The 20,753-nt window shown below is 42.9% G+C and overlaps 1 protein-coding gene across 1 annotated transcript in view; it reads left to right on the forward strand.

Annotated features, from left to right (window-relative positions):
• Positions 1-6,207: 6,207 nt before the first annotated feature.
• The window catches only part of LOC126234515 (chymotrypsin-like), a 36,047-nt gene continuing 21,501 nt past the window's right edge, over positions 6,208-20,753 (forward strand). The window contains exons 1-3 of the mRNA XM_049943211.1: positions 6,208-6,294; positions 9,108-9,165; positions 19,040-19,181. Coding sequence (XP_049799168.1) covers positions 6,250-6,294; positions 9,108-9,165; positions 19,040-19,181 — 245 coding nt within the window. The 5' untranslated portion in view covers positions 6,208-6,249. The remainder of the gene's footprint in view (positions 6,295-9,107; positions 9,166-19,039; positions 19,182-20,753) is intronic.

Genomic DNA, 20,753 nt, shown 5'->3' on the forward strand with positions numbered 1-20,753 from the left:
GTTAACAACACAAGTATTAGCATCCTACACATCCAACCAAAAGGCAGAAAACTAGACATCCTTGAAATTCTCAGCAATGTTTTCAGCAACTGCCTATACTCTTAAAAATACACACACACACACACACACACACACACACACACACACACGTGCGCACATTCTAATATTTACCATAGATATTGACAGCCACCAAGAGTACAAGAGATTGACCTCATTCACAGATAATTCATCACACCAACAGCTTGTACCCCTTGTCAGCTTAAAACTGTATGTACATCAGCCGGCCGAAGTGGCCGTGCGGTTAAAGGCGCTGCGGTCTGGAACCGCAAGACCGCTACGGTCGCAGGTTCGAATCCTGCCTCGGGCATGGATGTTTGTGATGTCCTTAGGTTAGTTAGGTTTAACTAGTTCTAAGTTCTAGGGGACTAATGACCTCAGCAGTTGAGTCCCATAGTGCTCAGAGCCATTTGAACCATTTGTATGTACATCAACTACTGGCACAAATGTATATCTATCTGCATATTTTATAGCATTAACCAATATATTACCCCAACCTTTAGGCAGCTAATATATGCAACATGTAATCTTAAGACTCCTTGCCATGTAAATGTTTGCTCTCATATAATCACTCTTCCCTCTCTCTCTCTCTCCCTTCCTCTCTCTCTCTCTCTCTCTCTCTCTCTCTCTCTCTCTCTCTCTTTCTTCAAAGAGTGTCATCTATGTATGATTTTACTGCTGTAGCCAATATGATCATTGTAATTCAAGTCTGTAACATTTCACCTAATTGTTATTATCAAGTATGAAGTTTAAGCCATCTTAACATTTCACCTGATTGTATAAACGAGTACGAATGTTTAGCTGTTTTAACTTTTCAAAATTGGATTTATATACCACCTGAAGTACACACATATATATTCGACACCTCAAAACAAACACCTCCAAATGCTCTAAACAATTATTCTGTAATAATGTTGTTACGATGTATATTCTTTGCACTTTGCGATTATGTCTTCTCTTCTGCTATACGAACCTTGCACCCAGCTGATTCCAGACGCCATATTTGTTTACAAATGTGGCAGTATGCATGTGATGTGTTACGACAGCAAAAGGAACCTGTTACCACTGGAGGTACTCTAGTTTACTTATTAAAGTTTACCATTAGATATCAGTTTAATTTTTTGTCAAAAGTAATCCAAAACCATATTCTGAAATAGTGTCTTGTTTCTCCACTAGGCAGTGCCACAAGTTCTTCCAAATCGTAACACAACACACACACATATGTAGTACTAACTAATGTAAATCAACCCAATGATGGAGGTTTAAACCTTCGAAACGCGTCGTGGAAAAAAATGAAAAATAAAATGGTGACTGATAACAGTAAACTTGTTTCATTTAATGTCAATAACAGTCACGGTAAAGCCTAACCTAAAAATGTTCTCATTTAAAGTTGATCCAGAGAGTTTTAAGAATGACGAGATCACGAAAACATTTCCCAGACTATAATAATTGTGACAGGGTGTTTACCTTCGGACTTTTCACGCCGTACACGTCAGAGGCCATGTGTCCGATGGGGCATAAAACGTGGTTCATTTGAAAAGGCCACCTGTTGCCGCTCAGTGGACGTCAAGTAGCGGTACTGACGTGCAAACTCCAGCCTTCTTTGCCATGAATAACAGTCAGCATGAGTCCATGAACAGGCGCCTGCTGCGGAACCCAACACGCACCATTGAGGAGACACTGTTCGTAGCCCCTTGGTAGACCTGGGCGGGCAGTTGCTCAACAGCTGTACGTCTATTCGCCACTACACATCTCCGCAACCGTCGTTCACCTCTGTCATCTAATGCCTCTAGTACACCACTGTTTCCTCGTTGCCGGTTTTGGGTAGTGCCATTTTCTAATGTACGGTAATGGAAATAAGCGTTTGGCGTCATTGGTCGGGAGGCCGCATTGGTGCAGGTCTAATTACATTCGACGCCACATTGGGCGACCTGCGCGCCGGATGGGGATGAAATGATGATGAAGACTACACAACACCCAGTCCCTGAGCGGAGAAAATCCCCGAGCCAGACGGGCATCGAACCTCCAGTACTAAATTGGTGATCCCTTGATGCCTCAGAAGATTTCCTACTAACCGATCCCTTCCTCTAGCCAAGTTGTGCCACAAACTCCTCTTCTCCCCAATTCTATTCAGTACCCCCTAATTAGTTATGTGATCTACCCATTTAATCTTCAGCATTCTTCTGTAGCACCACATTTCGAAAGCTTCTATTCTCTTCTTGTTCAAACTATTTATCGTCCATGTTTCACTTCCAGACATGGCTACACTCCATACAAATACTTTCAGAAACGACTTCCTGACACTTAAATCTATACTCGATGTTAACAAATTTCTCTTCTTCAGAAACACTTTCCTTCCCATTGCCAGTCTACATTTTATATCCTCTCTACTTCGACCATCATCAGTTATTTTGCTCCCCAAATAGCAAAACTCCTTTTTAATTTAAGTGTCTCATTTCCTAATCTAATTCCCTCAGCATCACCCGACTTAATTCGACTACATTCCATTATCCTCGTTTTGCTTTTGTTGATGTTAATCTTATATCCTCCTTTCAAGACACTGTCCATTCCGTTCATCTGCTCTTCCAAGTTCTTTGCTGTCTCTGACAGAATTACAATGTCATCGGTGAACCTCAAAGTTTGTATTTCTTCTCCATGGATTTTAATACCCGCTCCGAATTTTTCTTTTGTTTCCTTTACAGCTTGCTCAATATACAGACTGAATAACATCGGGGTTAGGCTACAACCCTGTCTCACTCCCTTCCCAACCACTGCTTCCGTTTCATGTCCCTCGACTCTTATAACTGCCATCTGGTTTCTAAAGCGCCATAGTCATAGAATAAAATGAAAAAAAAATGCCAACTTCTATTAAGAGAGGACAATTTTTACAACTATGTAATATGAATTGGGTATACCCTGCAGACCTCACTATAAGAAACAGGCATATGCCGTACATCCGTTAAGCATATTGAGGGCCACAAAATAATGGCAAAAAACACTGACCCAATTGAGAAATGTACATATATGGCGTACAGTAATCAGGGACCAGAAATAGAAGGAAATGAGGCTGGACGCTGCTTCAAAAAAAGGAAAGTTACTCACCAGTTGTCTGTGAGACATTCCCACACCTATCACAACTGTAGACCAGGTGCCGGCCGCGGTGGCCGAGCGGTTCTAGGCGCTTCAGTCCGCAACCGCGCGACTGCAGACGGTCCCAGGTTCGAATCCTGCTTCGGGCATGGATGTGTGTGATGTCCTTAGGTTAGTTAGGTTTTAGTAGTTCTTAGTTCTAGGGGGCTGATGACCTCAGATGTTAAGACCCATAGTGCTCAGAGCCATCTGAGCCATTTGTAGACCAGGTTCTGGATTCCACTTAGTTTAAACGCACGTCAAGGTCGACGCATTCTGCGAGTAGTGGTGGCCGACCGATCATTCGAGGACATAATCCGGGCACCCCTTAAAGCTGCTGTGTCATCAGAGGCCGTTGGGAACCGTCTGCTTGCAGCAGGAGGATTGAGATCAGCTGTGCCTTCGATCAGGCTACCACTGACACCACGACACCGTCAAACATGGCCGGTCTGGTGTCGAGAAAGAGTTGACTGGAGAGCGAAATGGCGCTCTGTTGTTTTCAGCGATGAGAGTAGCTTCTGTCTGTATGCGAGTGATGGACGTACACGTGTGTGACATAGACCTGGTGAGATGCGTATTCGAGAGTGCATTCGCGCACGACACATGCATCATCGTGAGGTGGGATCATCAGTTACAACTCGCGGTCACTTCTGGTGTTCCTGCAGGGTAAAGAACCAGTCCCCGCTACATGCACCGGCAGTTATTTCCGTGCTTCTGTCTTTTCTTAGACAGGAAGATGAGGTGCTCTTCAGCAAGATAATGCGCTTCCACATACGGCTGCGGCGACGCAACGTGCTCGTCGTGGTGTACAATTGAGCACTTTAGGAACATGATGAAGTGGGAATTTCTCGTTCTCCAGGATCTGCAAAAACCACTGCTGTATTACAAAAGAAAGAAGATAAAAGACGCTAAATTATCAAGAATCTCTCGCAGAATGTCATTCGGCACCTTCATGATCTTTCGCATGCGTGAATACGTGCATATGTTCCCGCCAGATGGCGGTATACTGTGTATTGATGTGATTGTTTCATTTGGTCCGAATTTATCGTACACTCCTACAATGGTGAACTACCCGTTACCTCACTTGTCAATGAAATCAACCTGTGCTTGAGGGTATCTGATTTTTTCCGACAGTATATATACTCGGACACGAAGGATGGTGTTACACAGAGCATGTTCACCTATATTTCCGAAGAGTGCTGAGCGTGCAGTGTAGGATCCTGATAGTGATATTCAATCATATCAATTTCTTTAGATAGAAAAATTTAATATAACAGCAGAAATATATCATAGTCTTGATTTTCAATGTAAGAGGATCGCTCACCGTGAATATACAATCTTGTTAAATTGACTTTAGATAAAATAGTTGACTACAATAAATGAAGGAAAGACATTGTTTCTGATAAGTAGCTGACTGAGTGCGTAGCTGCCATTGGCATCCTAACGCAATAATAATAATAATAATGAAAACTATCGCATAAAGAACAGAACAAATGGAAAATGAAACAGAACAGAGCAACATAACAAAAATATGCGCTACAAGCACCAAAACACAACAGATTTATTTTCCATTCACAGGAGATTTCACTATGGACTCCTTGAGAATATAGACTATGTAACGGCCATTTATAGACTGTTAAGAAAAAGAATCTAGTCAGTACGAGAAACAGTATAAATGGTTTCAACCGATGTCTGTCAATTCCTTTACCCAGAACACTTTCTTAAATTCGTGCTACTGTGTAACATAAATCATAATTGTTGTTGTAGGTGAACAACGTAATAAGCAACAAACACTTTTCAGTTTGTCTGTCTTGATTTTGTAACTACATATTGTCTATACTGTAATTTAAAAGATTATGTCCCTCTAGAATTAAAAAGCTGTGTTATTACTGGCATTTTCTGGTCCTTAAGTGTTGAAAAAATCTTTACTTGAGATTCATGTTTTAAAATAACATTTATGTGTACATAAAATTCGTCAGAGATTTCTTTGGTACAGCATCAAACCGAGCTCTAACCCAATTAATATGTTCCAACTTTAAACATTGCAGTAATGAAGTAACGTTCTGTTGGCTTCTGATTTAATTGCGATTTGAATAACATTGTTTATTATTGTAAATTGGTTTCAGAATTGTTGCCCATTTCATAAGATTTTGATTGACGACTGGGCGCGATCTCTAATTGGCAAAGATGATAGACAGCGACTATTACGATTTTGGTACTGACGCGGACATATTTTCAGGATAGAGGTAGTTTATTGACTGTTACAGTAAAGGAATTTGGTACTCTTATTTGAAAGAGATAATTCATGCCATTAGAGGTTTTGCTTTTACTTCGTTAAATTTGGTTCCCTGCAGAGGAAGAACTTAGAGTTATGGTTGACGCTAAACGTCAATGTATTCGTATTATGACAAAAGAGGAAACACGTAATTTAAACAAGTTTAATGGACGCTAACGTTGTTATAGAGACAGACCGCTATCACGCACTTAGGTTTTACAGCAGCTTCATTGTCCCTCTAGATTGTAACACCGTGTCATAACACTATGGTTTCGGCTAGATGCAATAATTGTAATTTCTGTATTAAAACGAGTTAGTGTAACGCGTTGCACATGAAACTCACAGGATTATAGATCTGAAGATGATTGTACCTAGCCAAAAGGCATAATGATGTGGTACTGCGATCCACATGACTAACAGAGTAATTGAAAAATAATATTTTTATTATTTCAAGAAGTGGTAAAGTTAGCGGTGGAGATACAGATTAGACGTGCATCGTCGTCTGTGCAGGTGGAAATGATAAGACAGCAGTATATCGATTCTTTGGAGACACTGTTGCAAAATAATCTAGTTTGACACAGATATTTATTGCTGGATTATCCATTCATGACACAAAGACCCAGAGTCCAAGTAACACCTGCCATTGATGTTAAGCCGCGGTTACCTACCTCAGCTGCAGTAGCTGCTAACCGGACAGAGATAAAGGCCACGAGCGAGTACACGTGACTGGAGCTATATGTGGAGCGGCTTCAGCAGGGCGGCGCCGCAGTAGCGGCAAACCATCGACCATGGCGAGGCTGGTGGCTCTGCTCCTGGCGCTTGCTGCGTCTGCGGTGAGTCCTGTCCTCTGCCACACGTGCCTCGGTTACGGTTATGCGTCCAGCACGGTAGCAGTTTTGAAACGTTTCCAGTATGGGTGCAGTTAAGTTGTCACATTAAAGCCGTTATAACCACGCTCAACTGGCAACCAATTCAAACTTCATATTGACCAATGTTACACTTATGTATACAGTGTGTCTCAAACCTTTTGGGTCATATTCAGACAGGTGATAGTGGGTTCGCAACCGATTATATTGAGATAGGAATCCAGTGGTTGGAAACGCGTATTTATTGCGCTATGGACATACACAGCGTATACCGCATTACAACGTAGCTCACAGTAACTGTTCAAAGTGACAACCGCCACTCTCAGTGCATGCATGGCAATGGCGCATGAAATTCTGCCGCACTCTCTCAAATATCCCTTGTGTTTGCTGTACCAGGAGGCAGGCAGCATGGACCCTACCAAGCAGGTCTTCATCCGCTTCTACAGGGGTTTCATACCCTAACGTCTTGACTTAGCTCCCGAGGAAAATAATCCAATGGTGTGAGATCAAGCGACCGCGCTGGCCGTGGGACAGAACCTCCCCTTCCAATCCAACGATGAGGGTACATGTTGTTCAGGTGTTCGCTGATATCAACATCGAAGTGAGTTGGTGTACTGTTCTGTTGAAATTGCATCCTTTCCTGGAGAAGAACTGTGGCAGCACATCTAACGCTAACACTAGGTAACGTGGACCAGTGAAACGGAGAGGCAGCAAATAAGGTACAATCAGATGATCTCGGACAATGCTCACCCCTACGTTGTCAGAGAACGTTGCTGGTGGCCACCGATGTGGGTGGCGTGAAGGTTGTCCTTACTCCAGACATGGCTGTTGCAGCTGTTGAAAATACCATCACGGGTGAATGAGACCACATCCGAGAGCAATACAAACTGTACTAAGTTCGGCACTAGAGCAGTGTAGTGGATAATCCATTGCCAGAAGTGAACGCGGGGCTCAAAATCCGTTGGGCCCAATGCTTGCAAACGTTCTTTATCGTAAGGGCGTAATACATTTTCCACCAGTATTCTCCATACTGTATTCTTCGAAGTGTGCTTTTCAAGGGCATGTTGAAGGGTGCTTATTACTGTGTGACTGGACACACGATACAACCCCATCTCCTGAAAGCCTGGTATTCGGACATGCCTTTGGCGGGAACCTTGTCCCTCTCTTTGTGGCGTGAACGACCCCATCTCTCGCAAGCTGGTATCCACCGAGGTAAACTTCTGCCATTTACGAAGACGCCTGTTGGGAAAGCGTTCTCAGTACATTCGAGCTCCTATATCCTGCCACGCAGTAAAATTAAATGCATATCTGCCAAATCTTGTGACGAGAAACGTTCCATATTTGACTATGCGTCATGCCCTGTGCACTGTAACACACGTACACACCTCACTATGGACACATCGCAGGTTGTTTCATGTAATGAACAGCTGACACCAAGGATACTGGCATGCGTGTGGCACAGATTACTACGCCGGTGCGATGATGATGATGATGTTTGGTTTGTGCAACGCTCAACTGCGCGCTTATGAGCGCCCGTACGAATTCCCAATCTTTACTCAATTCAATATCGCCACTTTCATGAATGGTAATGATGATGATGATGAAATAATGACAACACAAACACCCAGTCCCAGGGTGGAGAAAATCCCCAACCCGGCCGGGAATCAAACCTGCGACCCCGTGATCCAGAGGCAGCAATGCTAGCCACTGGACTACGAGCTGTGGACAGCCGGTGCGATGCATAAGGTCGTCACATGACTCACGTGCTATGGGGTAAGCAATATGCATACGGCAGACACGAGGGATCTTTGCGAGAGTGCGGCAGAACTGCATTCGCCGTTACAATACAACCGTTGAGACAAGTGGTCGTCGGTTTGAACAGTTACCATGACCTACGCTGTAGTTATGCGATGTAGACTCTGTATGCAGATAGCAATAGGTGTGCGTCTCTGTCCACTGGTTCCCTATCTCAATATAATCAGTTGTGGACCCACTATCACCTGTTCCTGTTTCACGCAAAGGATTGAAACACACTGTAAATGAACTATAAATACTTAGCTTTGGTTGCGATTAACTCTGGAAGCATGCTTGTGCGCATAAAATTCGAAGGGTGGGTCGATACCTGAGCGACACAGAATTTCATCTGGTAGTTAACATGGCTTTCACTGTAGATAATTTTTTCACTTTGATTAAAATTTAACATTAAATTGTCGACCCTTTAAAACCATCTAGGTCGTAGGAAGGCAAGAGGAAACCGCCTACTACATAACCAAACCTTGTACATGGCAGTCGAGTTCAAATCGTACGTTCGAGTAATAAGTACTTTCCTATTAAATTAGAGATAAATAGGTGTAATGTGACTGAATATTTAATCTATAAAGGACGGTCTCTTGAGGGCTGCGACTGGTGATAAATACAACTAAAACAGTTCTCTGCGTCAGTCACTTATTTGTTTTGCCACCATGGGTTTCGATGGTTGACACCATCATTTTCAGGTGGAAAATTGTTTAGTTACATGTAAAATAATTCTCCACTTGAAGGTGAACCATCGAAACGTCTAGTTTCAGAATAAATGACTGACGCAAAAAACTTTTCTATGTAGGAGTAATGTAATATTTTCAGAGTTAACTGTCCATCAAATTAATTACCGGAATAACCAAGAGCACTAAACTATGGTTTCCGAATAGTGTTCTCCTATTGTGTTAACCAAAATTAAATTTTGTAAGAAACTGCATATATTATTGCACACAAGAATAAATTTTGACTGTTTTTTCCATTAGGTGGCGATGCAGATGCCCGAAGGAAGAGTGGCAGCCAACAGCAGCTATGTGCGAGAGGGTAAGCGTGGCAGCTAGATTACCGATACAGACAGCAATTTTGACACTACCTTTGTTTCTACCTAGTACCAGATTCTTTTTGGACCATCAGTCTTTTGATTAGTTTGATGCGGGTCCTACGAATTCCTCTCCTGTGTCAACTTCTTCATTTCAGAGTAGCTCTTGCAACCTACGTCCTCAATTATTTGCTGGATGTATTCCAATCTCTGTCTTCCTCTACAGTTCTTGCCCTCTACAGTTTCTCTAGTACATCTACATCTACATCTATACTCCGCGAGCCACCTTACGGTGTGTGGCGGAGGGTACTTATTGTACCACTATCTGATACCCCCTTCCCTGTTCCATTCACGAATTGTGCGTGGGAAGTCATTCCCTCATTTCTTAACAGATGTCCTATCATCATGTCCCTTCTTATCAATGATTTACACATATTCTATTCCTCTCCAGTTCCGCTCAGAACCCCCTCATTTCTTACCTTATCGGTCCACCAAATTTTCAACTTTCGTCTGTAGCACCACATCTCAAAAGCTTCTATTCTCTTCTGTTCTGGTCTTCCCACAGTTCATGTTTCACTACCGTACAATGCTGTACCCCAGACGTACATTCTCACAAAATTTCTTCCTTAAACTAAGGCCCATGTTTGATACTAGTAAATTTCTCTTGGCCAGGAATGCCCTTCTTGCCATTGCTAGTCTGCTTTTAACGTCCACCTTGCTCCGTCCGTCATTGGTTGTTTTACTGCCTAGGTAACAGAATTCCTTAACTTCATCAACTTCTTGACCATCAATCCTGGTGTTAAGTTCCTCGCTTTTCTTATTTCTGCTCCTTCTCATTACTTTCGTCTTTCTTCTATTTACTCACAGTTCATATCCCGTCCTCATTAGATTGTTCAGCAGATAATGTAATTCTTCACTTTCACTCAGGATAGCAATGTCATCAGCGAATCGTATCTACATCTACTACATCTACATTTATACTTCGCAAGCCACCCAACGGTGTGTGGCGGAGGGCACTTTACGTGCCACTGTCATTACCTCCCTTTCCTGTTCCTGTCGTGTATGATTCGCGGGAAGAACGACTGCCGGAAAGCCTCCGTGCGCGCTCGAATCTCTCTAATTTTACATTCGTGATCTCCTCGAGAGGTATAAGTAGGGGAAAGCAATATATTCGATACCTCATCCAGAAACGCACCCTCTCGAAACCTGGCGAACAAGCTGCACCGAGATGCAGAGCGTCTCTCTTGCAGAGTCTGCCACTTGAGTTTGCTAAACATCTCCGTAACGCTATCACGCTTAGCAAATAACCCTGTGACGAAACGCGCCGCTCTTCTATGGACTTTCTCTATCTCCTCTGTCAACCCCACCTGGTACGGATGCCGCAATGATGAGCAATACTCAGGTATAGGTCGTACAAGTGTTTTGTAAGCCACCTCCTTTGTTGATGGATTTCATTTTCTTAGCACTCTCCCAATGAATCTCAACCTGGCACCCGCCTTACCAATAATTAATTGTATATGATCATTCCACTTCAAATCGTTCCATACGCACACTCCTAGATATTTTACGGAAGTAACTGCTACCGGTGTTTGTTCCGCTATCATATAATCATACAATAAAGGATCCTTCTTTCTATGTATTCGCAATACATTACATTTGTCTATGTTAAGGGTCAGTTGCCACTCCCTGCACCAAGTGCCTATCCTCTGCAGATCTTCCTGCATTTCACTGCAATTTTCTAATGCTGCAACTTCTCTGTATACTACAACATCATCCACGAAAAGCCGCATGGAACCTCCGACACTATCTACTAGGTCATTTATATGTATTGTGAAAATCAATGGTCCCATAACACTCCCCTGTGGCACGCCAGAGGTTACTTTATCGTCTGTAGACGTCTCTCCATTGAGAACAACATGCTGTGTTCTGTTTGCTAAAAACTCTTCAATCCAGCCACACAGCTGGTCTGATATTCCGTAGGCTCTTACTTTGTTTATCAGGCGACAGTACGGAACTGTATCGAACGCCTTCCGGAAGTCAAGGAAAATGGCATCTACCTGGGAGCCTGTATCTAATATTTTCTGGGTCTCATGAACAAATAAAGCGAGTTGAGTCTCTCACGATCGCTGTTTCCGGAATCCATGTTGATTCCTACAGATATCCTTCCTACTGATATACTTTCTCCTTGAATTTTAATTCCACTCCTGGACATTTCTTTAATTTCTGTCATTGCTTCTTCGGTGCATAGATTGAACAGTAGGTGGAAAGACTACATCCCTGTCTTACACCCTTTTTAAACAGAGTACTTCCTTCTTGGTCGTCCACTGTTATTTTTCTCTTGTACGTAGTGTATATTACCCCTATTTTTCTCAGAATTTCGAACAGCTTGCACCATTTTACATTGTAAAAGGCTTTTTCCAGGTCGACAAATCCTATGAACGTGTCGATTTTTCTTACTTCCATTATCAACCTCATCGTCAGAATTGCCTCTCTCGTGCCTTTACATTCCCTAAAGCCAAACTGGTCGTCATCTAGCACATCCCCAATTTTCTTTTCCATTCTTCTGTATATTATTCTTGTCAGCAACTTGGATGCATGAGATGTTAAGCTGATTATGCGATAATTATCGCACTTGTAAGCCTTTGCAGTCTTCGGAATTGTGTGGATGATATTTTTACGAAAGTCAGATGGTATGTCGTCAGACTCATACTGAACAGTCATTTTGTTACCACTTCCTCCAGTGATTTTAGAAATTCTTAGGGAATTTTATCTACCCTTTCTGCCTTATTTGATCTTAAGTCCTCCACAGCTCTTTTAAATTCTAGTGCTGGACCCCCGTATATTTACTATTCGAACGGTATCTGAAGGGAGTGATCGCTCGACACGAAAATTAGTCTTCTTTACTTATTTTCATTCCCTTATGTCGTATGGTGTTATATTTTGGGGTAATTCTTCCCATTCTAAAAGGATTCGGGTAATAAGTGGTGTAAGTTCACGAACCTCTTGTCGACCCCTGTTCACGAGTCTGAGTATTTGACATTGGCCTCTAAATATATATATTTCGTACTGTCATTTCTTGTTAGCAATATTAGCTTATTTCCAAGAGTAAGCAGCTTTCACTCAGTTAATACTCGGCAGAAATCAAACCTGTATTTGGATCGGACTTCTTTAACCCTGGTGCAGAAAGGTGTGCAGTATACAGCTGCATCCATTTTCAATAAGCTGCCACTCGAATTCAAAAATCTTAGAAGTAATCCACGCGCTTTCAAATCGAAACTGAAGAGTTTCCTCATGGGTCAATCCTATTCTGTCGAGGAGTCCCTTGAGAGATTAAGCTGATTCTTGTTGTATTGCTGATTGTGTTTACTTAAACTTATGGACGGACTTTTTTCGGGTTCATAAACAATTATTTTTATCTATTATTACTTTTATGCTGTAATTTCATGTACTGACGCTTTCCATGACCTTGGAGATTTGCTCCTCAATTTTGTCCTACGGAACTTGACGTGTAAATAAAACAAAAACAATAAATCTCTTCTAAATCGATTCCTGTTTCCTCTGTCACTGCATACAAATCTTCCCCCTCATAGAGGCTTTAAATGTATTATTTCCATCTATCTGCTCTCTCCTCTGCATTGAGCAGTGGAATTCCCGTTGCACTCTTAATGTTACCTCCGTTGCTTTTAATGTCACCGAAGGTTGTTTGGACTTTCCTGTATGCTAAGTCCGTCCTTCCAACAATCATTTCTTTTTTGATTTCTTCATATTCTTCATGCAGCCATTTCGTGTTAGCTTCTCTGCACTTCCTATTTATTTCATTATTCAGCCACTTGTATTTCTGTATTCCTGAGATTCCCGGAATATTTTTGTACATCCATCTTTCATAAATAACCTGAAGTATTTCTTCTCTTACCCATTGTTTATTCGCAGTATCCTTCTTTGAATCTGTTTTCCTTCCCAACTTCTGTGATGGCCCTTTTTAGAGATGTCCATTCCTCTTCAGCTGTACTGCCTACTGAGCTATTGCTTATTGCTGTATCTATAGCCTTATAGAACTTCAAGAGCATCTCGTTATTACTTGGTATTTCTGTATCCCACTTCTTTGCGTACTGATTCTTCCTGACTAATAGCTTAAATTTCAGCCTACTCTTCATAACTACTATATTGTGATCTGAGTCTATATCTGCTCCTGGGTATGCCTTACAATCCAGTATCTGATTTCGATATCTCTGTCTGACCATGATGAAATCTAACTGAAATCTTCCTCTATCACCCGGCCTTTTGCAAATATCCCTCCTCCTCTTGTGATTCTTGAACAGAGTATTCGCTATTAATAGCTGAAACTTGTTACAGAACTCAATTAGCCTTTCTCCTCTGTCAATCGTTGTCTGAAGCCCGTATTCTCCTGTAACATTTTCTTCTACTCTTTCCCCGACAACCGCATTCCAGCCTCCCATGACTATTAGATTTTCGTCTCCATTTATGTACTGTATTACCCTTTCAATATCCTTATATACTTTCTCTATCTGTTCATCTTCAGCTTGCGACGTCGGCATATATATTGAACTATCGTTGTCGGTGTGCCATTGATTCTCATAAGAACAACCCTATCACTGAACTGTTCACAGTAACACACCCTCTGCCCTACCTTCCTATTCATAACGAATCCTACACCTGTTATACCATTTTCTGCTGCTGTTGATATTACCCGATACTCATCTGACCAGAAATCCTTGTCTTCCTTCCACTTCACTTCACTGACCCCTACTATAACTAGATTGAGCCTTTGCATTTCCCTTTTCAGATTTTCTAGTTTCCCTACCACGTTCAAGCTTCTAACATTCCACGCCCCGACTCGTAGAACGTTATCCTTTCGTTGATTATTCAATCTTTTTGTCATAGTCACCTCCCCCTTGGCGGTCCCCTCCCGGAGATCCGAAGGGGGGACTATTCCGGAATCTTTTGCCAATGGAGAGATCATCATGACACTTCTTCAATTACAGGCCACATGTCCTGTGGATACACGTTACGTGTCTTTAATGCAGTGGTTCCCATTGCCTTCTGCATCCTCACGCCATTGCTCACTGCTGATTCTTCCATCTTTTGGAGGAGTTTCCCACCCCTAGGACAAGAGAGTGCCCTGAACTTCAGTCCGCTCCTCCGCCCTCTCTGACAAGGCCGTTGGCAGAACGAGGGTGGCTTCTTATACCGGAAGTCTTCTGTCGCCAATGCTGATTATTAATCAAAATTTAAGTAATGGCAGGATTCTAACCCAGGACCGAGAACGTTTTGATACCCATGAAAGTCGCTACCCCTAGATTACTGGTGCTTTCCAAGTAAGTAAAGGAATAGTCCAACTAACTTGCAACCTAAAGAGACTATAATTCCATCTTCCGCGCTCAACGCTTAATTTCGTGCAAGAATATGACTTATTTCTCGACGCCTGAGAAACCAATACGAGGTGTTTTCAAAACGTGACAGGTGTCATCGCACTCTGAAACGATTGCGCAACAAAAGTAGCGCGTTGTCAGAAGAGAATAAATTTCAAAATTTAAACATGGCTGCAGCAGCAACTTTTGAAAATCTTCACGGTAAATGATAACAGCCAAGAACAATATGGCTTGAGGTTTGCAGATGACTTGGCCCTTCTAACAACAGATATAGTAGACATGGCTAAAGTAAAGATTTAAGGAATGAAAATCAGTACAAACAAAACGAAATAATGGTGCAAGGAGGAAATAAAAGGGTAAAGGTAATATTAAATGGAGAAGTATTAGGATATGTGCACAACTTTAAACATCTCGGAAGCAGGATAGAAACCCACTGAAAGAGTAGCACAGAAATTAAAACACAATGTCGAAGGCGAAAGAGGAATTCTATAAGAAAAGGAAAAATTTTCTGCTGCATGATGGACAAAGATTTTAGAAACAGACTAACAAAATTCTTTGTATGGAATGTCCTCCTGTATGGTGCTGAAACGTGGGCACTGAGATAGAAAGATAGAGCAAGGCTGGAGGCTTTTGAGGTGTGGACATAGCTGAGGTTGGAAAGGATAAGATGGATGAAAAGGTACTGAGAAGAATGGGAGAGCAAAGGCAGTTACTGGATGCAATGAAAAGACGGAAACGAAAATGTATTGAGCATATACTAAGAAGGAAGGACTACTTTCGGAGCAAAAACAGTATTTTCATTAAGGCAGAAGGCAGTTTACAGGTAAACAGAGATTTCATTTCAATTAATTTTTGTTTTTGTTAAGCCGTTACGCGGCGTACAATAACGTGAGTCACCAGTGGGAAGCAAGAAGGTGCTTAAAACATCAATGTAGGCCTGTGCTGTGACAGTTCCCCGTAAAAAATCAAAGGGTGCAAGTCTCCTCCATGAAAAACACGACCACGCCATAACACAACCGCCTCCGAATTTTACTTTTGTCACTACACACGTTGGCAGATGACGGTCACCGGGCATTCGCCATACCCACACCGTGCCATGGGATCGACATTGTGTACCGTGATTCGTCACTCCACACCACATTTTTCCACGTTCCTTACACCAAGCGAGGCGTCGTTTGGCATTTACCTGCGTGATGTGTGGCTTATGAGCAGCCGCTCGACCATGAAATCGAAGTTTTCTCGCCTCCCGCCTAACTGTCATAGTACTTGCAGTGGATCCTGATGCAGTCTGGAATTCCTCAGTGATGATCTGGATAGATGACTGCCTATTATGCATTACGGCCCTCTTCAACTGTTGGCGGTCAGACAGCAGACGAGGTAGGCCTGTATGCATTTGTGCTGTACGTGTCCCTTCACGTCTCCACTTCACTATCACATCGGAAACAGTGGACCTAGGGATGTTTAGGAGTGTGGAAATCTCGCCCACAGACGTATGACACAAGTGATACCCAATCACCTAACCACGTTTGAAGTCCGTGAGTTCCGCAGAGCGCTCCATTCTGCTCTCTCACGACCTCTAATGACTACTGAGGTCGCTGATATGGAGTACCTGGCAGTAGGTGGCAGCACAATGCACGTAATATGAAAAACGTATGTTCTTGGGGGCCTCTGGATACTTTTGATCACATAGTGTGCCTCGAAGAAAACGATTTATACATGATCAGCATGGATTCAGAAAATACCATTTTTGTGAAACGCAACGGTTCATTGGCAAGAAGTAATGAGTGCTATGAACAGAGGATCTCAAGGTGATTCCACATTTCTAGATGGTCAGAAGACCTGACGCAGTTTCTCATCAAACTGTGTGCCTGTGGGGTATCAGCACAACTGTGCGTCTGGATTCGCGATATCCTATGAGAAAGGTCACAGTTATTAGTAACTGAGGGGAAGACATCTAGTGAAACTGTAGATGAATGGCAACTGACACCGAATAATAAAAAGTGCGACGTCCTCCATCTGAATATAAAAAATTCTTTTCAGTTTCAGATGTACGATAAATTACGTAAATTCAACGGCTGTCCATTTAGTTAAATGTCTTACGAATAACTTAAGTTGGAAGCATCTCATAGAAAATGTTGCAGGGAATGCGAACAAATGACTACGATGTACTGGCAGAAAACTTAGAAGATCTGTTGATGAGACTGCCCATACCACGATGCTCCGTTCTCTTCTAGAGTTTCGTTACGCGGTCCTCACGAGACAGGACTGACGTAGGACATCGGGAATTTCAAAAAGGGCAGCTCGTTTTGTATTGTTACGAAGCTGTGGAGAGCATGTCACGAATACGATAAGCGAGTTGGGATGCCAATCATTAAAACAAAGCCGTTTCTCGTTGCAGCGAGATATTTTCACAAAATTTCGATCACAGACTTTCTCCTCTGAATGCCAAAATATTTTTTTGACTTCCACCTACATAGGGAGAAAATACCAAAGTGAAAAAAGAAGAGAAATCAGAAGTTGGACGGAAACTTTTAGGTGTTCATTTGTCCCTCGTGATATTCTAGAGTGAATTGGTCGAGAAATTGTCTGGATGTAGTTCTATGCACCCTCTACCAAACAATGATAGGTGAATTGTGAAGTGTCGCTGTACATGTAGACCTGAGCTACTGCTGCGTGAGTCAACTTAACGATGCCGGCACTACAGCAATCGCCAATCTCACTTTCTTCACATGAAATGTATTCGCAGTTGCAAATTGGAACAACCATCAGCTGTATAAGGGAATGATGGCAATGAAAATCTGTGCCAGACCAGGACTCGAACCCGGATAACACCAGCGGTAGCCTTTGCCGATTTGGCTACCCGTGCACGATTCACGGCGAGACCAAACCGTCCACATGTCGTCGTATCACTACCTGTATTCGTACACACGCTATGTAATTCTCGTACAGGGGAGGAAATTTTAATTGAAGAAGTGAATTTCCTCATGTTGAGAAATGGTAAGGAGTGACCTGTTTAACTTCGAAGAAAGCTTTGTAAAACGAAGATCGCAAAAAAATTTCTTTATTTTCAATGACCGGTTTCGACAGACTTTGCTGTCATTTCCAGGTATGTAACATAGTGCACATCGATGGGAAGTGTCTCATGTCATGAGTTACGACGTAATATTTGACAAAGATCTTTGTTGTATTACAAGAAACAGAAAAAGGAACTGGACATGTACATACCTTCAAAATCTTTGTCATCAAACGTGTTCATTGTAAGTTGGAACTTCACGCGAAGTCTCATGTTAGTGGATAAAACGTAGTAACTTATAGAAAGGTTTCTCAGAAATAAAACATTTCCAATCAGAAAGCGCTTGTGTACATGGCCATGCCCGTGTCCGTACCATTCAAAGATGATTATTACGTCATGAACATCACGACATGCAATAAAATGCGCAGTAATCGAACGTGTCAAGCTAACGTAAGCAGATGTGCTACAGTGTATTTTACTATATACTGTGATTTTTATGATGTAAGAATCATTTGTGAGCGCTACATATAAAGACAGGGCCATGTACACTGTAAATGTTTTATTACTGACAAACCTTTGTATAAGTTACTACATTTTATCCACTAACATGAAACTTAGCGTGAAGTTCCAACTCACAATGAACACGTTTTGTGTCAAAGATTTTCAAGGTATGTACATGTCCAGTTCCCTTTCTGATTCTTCTAATACAACAAAAATCTTTGTCAAATATTAGGTCGTAACTCATGATATTATCCACTAACGTGACAATTTCTCGTGAGGTTCCAACTGACAATGAATACGTTTTGTCACAAAGATTCTGAAATTATGTAAATGTACAGATTCCTTTTCTGTTTTTTTTTTTGTAATGTCAAACAAAAGACTTTTTTTCAAATGTTACGACTCACCTCATGATATAAGATACATTCCACCGATGTACACTATATTACAAACCTGAAAATGACAGCAAAGTATGTTGAAACCAGTTGTCGAAAATAGAGAAATATTTATGCTATCTTCGCTATAGAAAGTGCTTTGAATTGAAAGTCACTGCCTGGTATCGGCGGATAAATTCAATATTGTAGTGCATGTTCTATTAAGAAGAACGATGCAATGTTCCTTTGGACTTGCATGTATGTCCAAAGGAACAGGCATATCGGCGACTACAGCCGCTGTGAAGTACATGAAATGTATTCGCAGTTGTACGAGCAACTGGGTTCGAGTCCCGCTCCGGCACAAATTTTCAGTGTCGTCGCCTTTATACGGGTGATGGCTGCTCTTATTCGCAACTGCGAATATATTTCACGTATTTCACAGCGGCTGTTGTCGCCGATATGTCTGTTCCTTTGGACATGCATGCGTGTCCGAAGAAACATTGCATCGCAATTCGGAACAACACAGATGCACTAATGTCGAACTCACTTTCTTTCTTTGACATACACTGGAAGAAAATGTTTACAAGTTGTGACCACGTTGCAGGCGTGCGGCCGGTGATCGGCGCTGCTCCGTACCGCGGCCAGTTCCCGCACACGGTGGGCATCGTGGCCGACGGAACCACCACCTGCAGCGGCGCCCTGCTCTCCAGCAGATGGGTACTCACCGCCGCCGTCTGCTGCTACGGGTGAGGCTCTGCACCGCAGCCCGCACACGCGGCCGTCGCTCAGCTTCCACAACTGGGGCCAGTACATGCCGGTCAACTGGGAAACACTTCTTAGCATTTTTGCTGTTATTGCACTTGCTACAATAGTCGTCAGACCGAAGACTACTTTTATGTAGACTTGCACGACAGTTTTTTTCAGTAGGTCTGGCTTGGTTCAAATGGCTCTGAGCACTATGGGACTTAACATCTATGGTCATCAGTCCCCCAGAACTTAGAACTACTTAAGCCTAACTAACCTAAGGACATCACACAACACCCAGTCATTACGAGGCAGAGAAAATCCCTGACCCCGCCGGGAATCGAACCCGGGAACCCGGGCGCGGGAAGTGAGAACGCTACCGCACGACCACGAGCTGCGGAATCAGCAGGTCTCTTCATCTCAGCCTAACAAAACAGTGTCTGACAAAAAAATGAAGCACGCTAAGGGTAGGAGGAAACGAGATGAATCTTCATTGGTTGAGAGGGTATGCGATGTTATTTCAGTGATTACAAAATCGAGTCAAACTTGAGAGAACTTTGGAGCATGAACCCACTCATCAGGATGATGTTGCTCCCCAACATGCCTGGATGCTTGCACTGATTCGGTTGGGAAGGCTGTCATACAACAGGTGTATCCTCTCTCGAGGCATGCTGTAACTGTAATTGTTGTAACTGCTCCTCGAAGTCCTGGACTCGGCCACTGTGATCGAATTGACGTTGGAGCTGGTCCCACACATGTGCTATCGGGAACGGGACCGAGGATCTTGCTGGCCTTGGGAGTACTTCACCATCACGGAGCTAGTTTACAGACACACGTGTCATGTGTAGACGAGCATTATTCTTTTGAAAAATGGAGCAGCGGTATTGTCGCTTGCGGGGTGGCCGAGCGATTCTAGGCGCTCCTGTCTGGAACCGCGCTACCGCTACGGTCGCAGGTTCGAATCCTGCCTCGGGCATGGATGTGTGTGATGTCCTTAGGTTAGTTAGGTTTAATTAGTTCTGAGTTCTAGGGGACTGATGACCTCAGACGTTAAGTCCCATGGTGCTCAGAGCCATTTGAACCATTTTTTTGTACGTGGAATGTTATTGTGCCGTATGAGTTCCCTCAAGCACTATCAACCACGACCTCAAGTCATACCCCAGACTCTTCACTCCAGGCACTCTGCCACAGGCAGCACCGCTGAGCCTCTCCAGCACACTGGAAGAATGGGACCTCTCCCCAGATCGCCGCCATACTCGCTAAAGATGGTCATCTGGGGTAGCGTAGAGCCCCAGTTCACCACTGGACACAATGCGACGTCATTTATCAGCAGTCCGTGCATCCCAGTCAAGGCACCACTCCAGACACAGCCGTTTGTGTTGTGGTGTTAACGGCAGCTTAAGCAAGGGCAGCAATTCCCTAGTACGGCTGCTACTATTCTCCGATCAATGCTGCAGGATGACACAGCATGTTCTTGGATGTCAATCGCAGATGTGAAGGTATTACAGTGTTTTTTGTGCAAAATATGGCGACCTTCACTTGTGGCGATCAGACGTGATCGACCGGACCACGGC

This window comes from Schistocerca nitens, chromosome 2, assembly GCF_023898315.1.
Source record: "Schistocerca nitens isolate TAMUIC-IGC-003100 chromosome 2, iqSchNite1.1, whole genome shotgun sequence".
Taxonomy (NCBI): Eukaryota; Metazoa; Arthropoda; class Insecta; order Orthoptera; family Acrididae; genus Schistocerca; species Schistocerca nitens.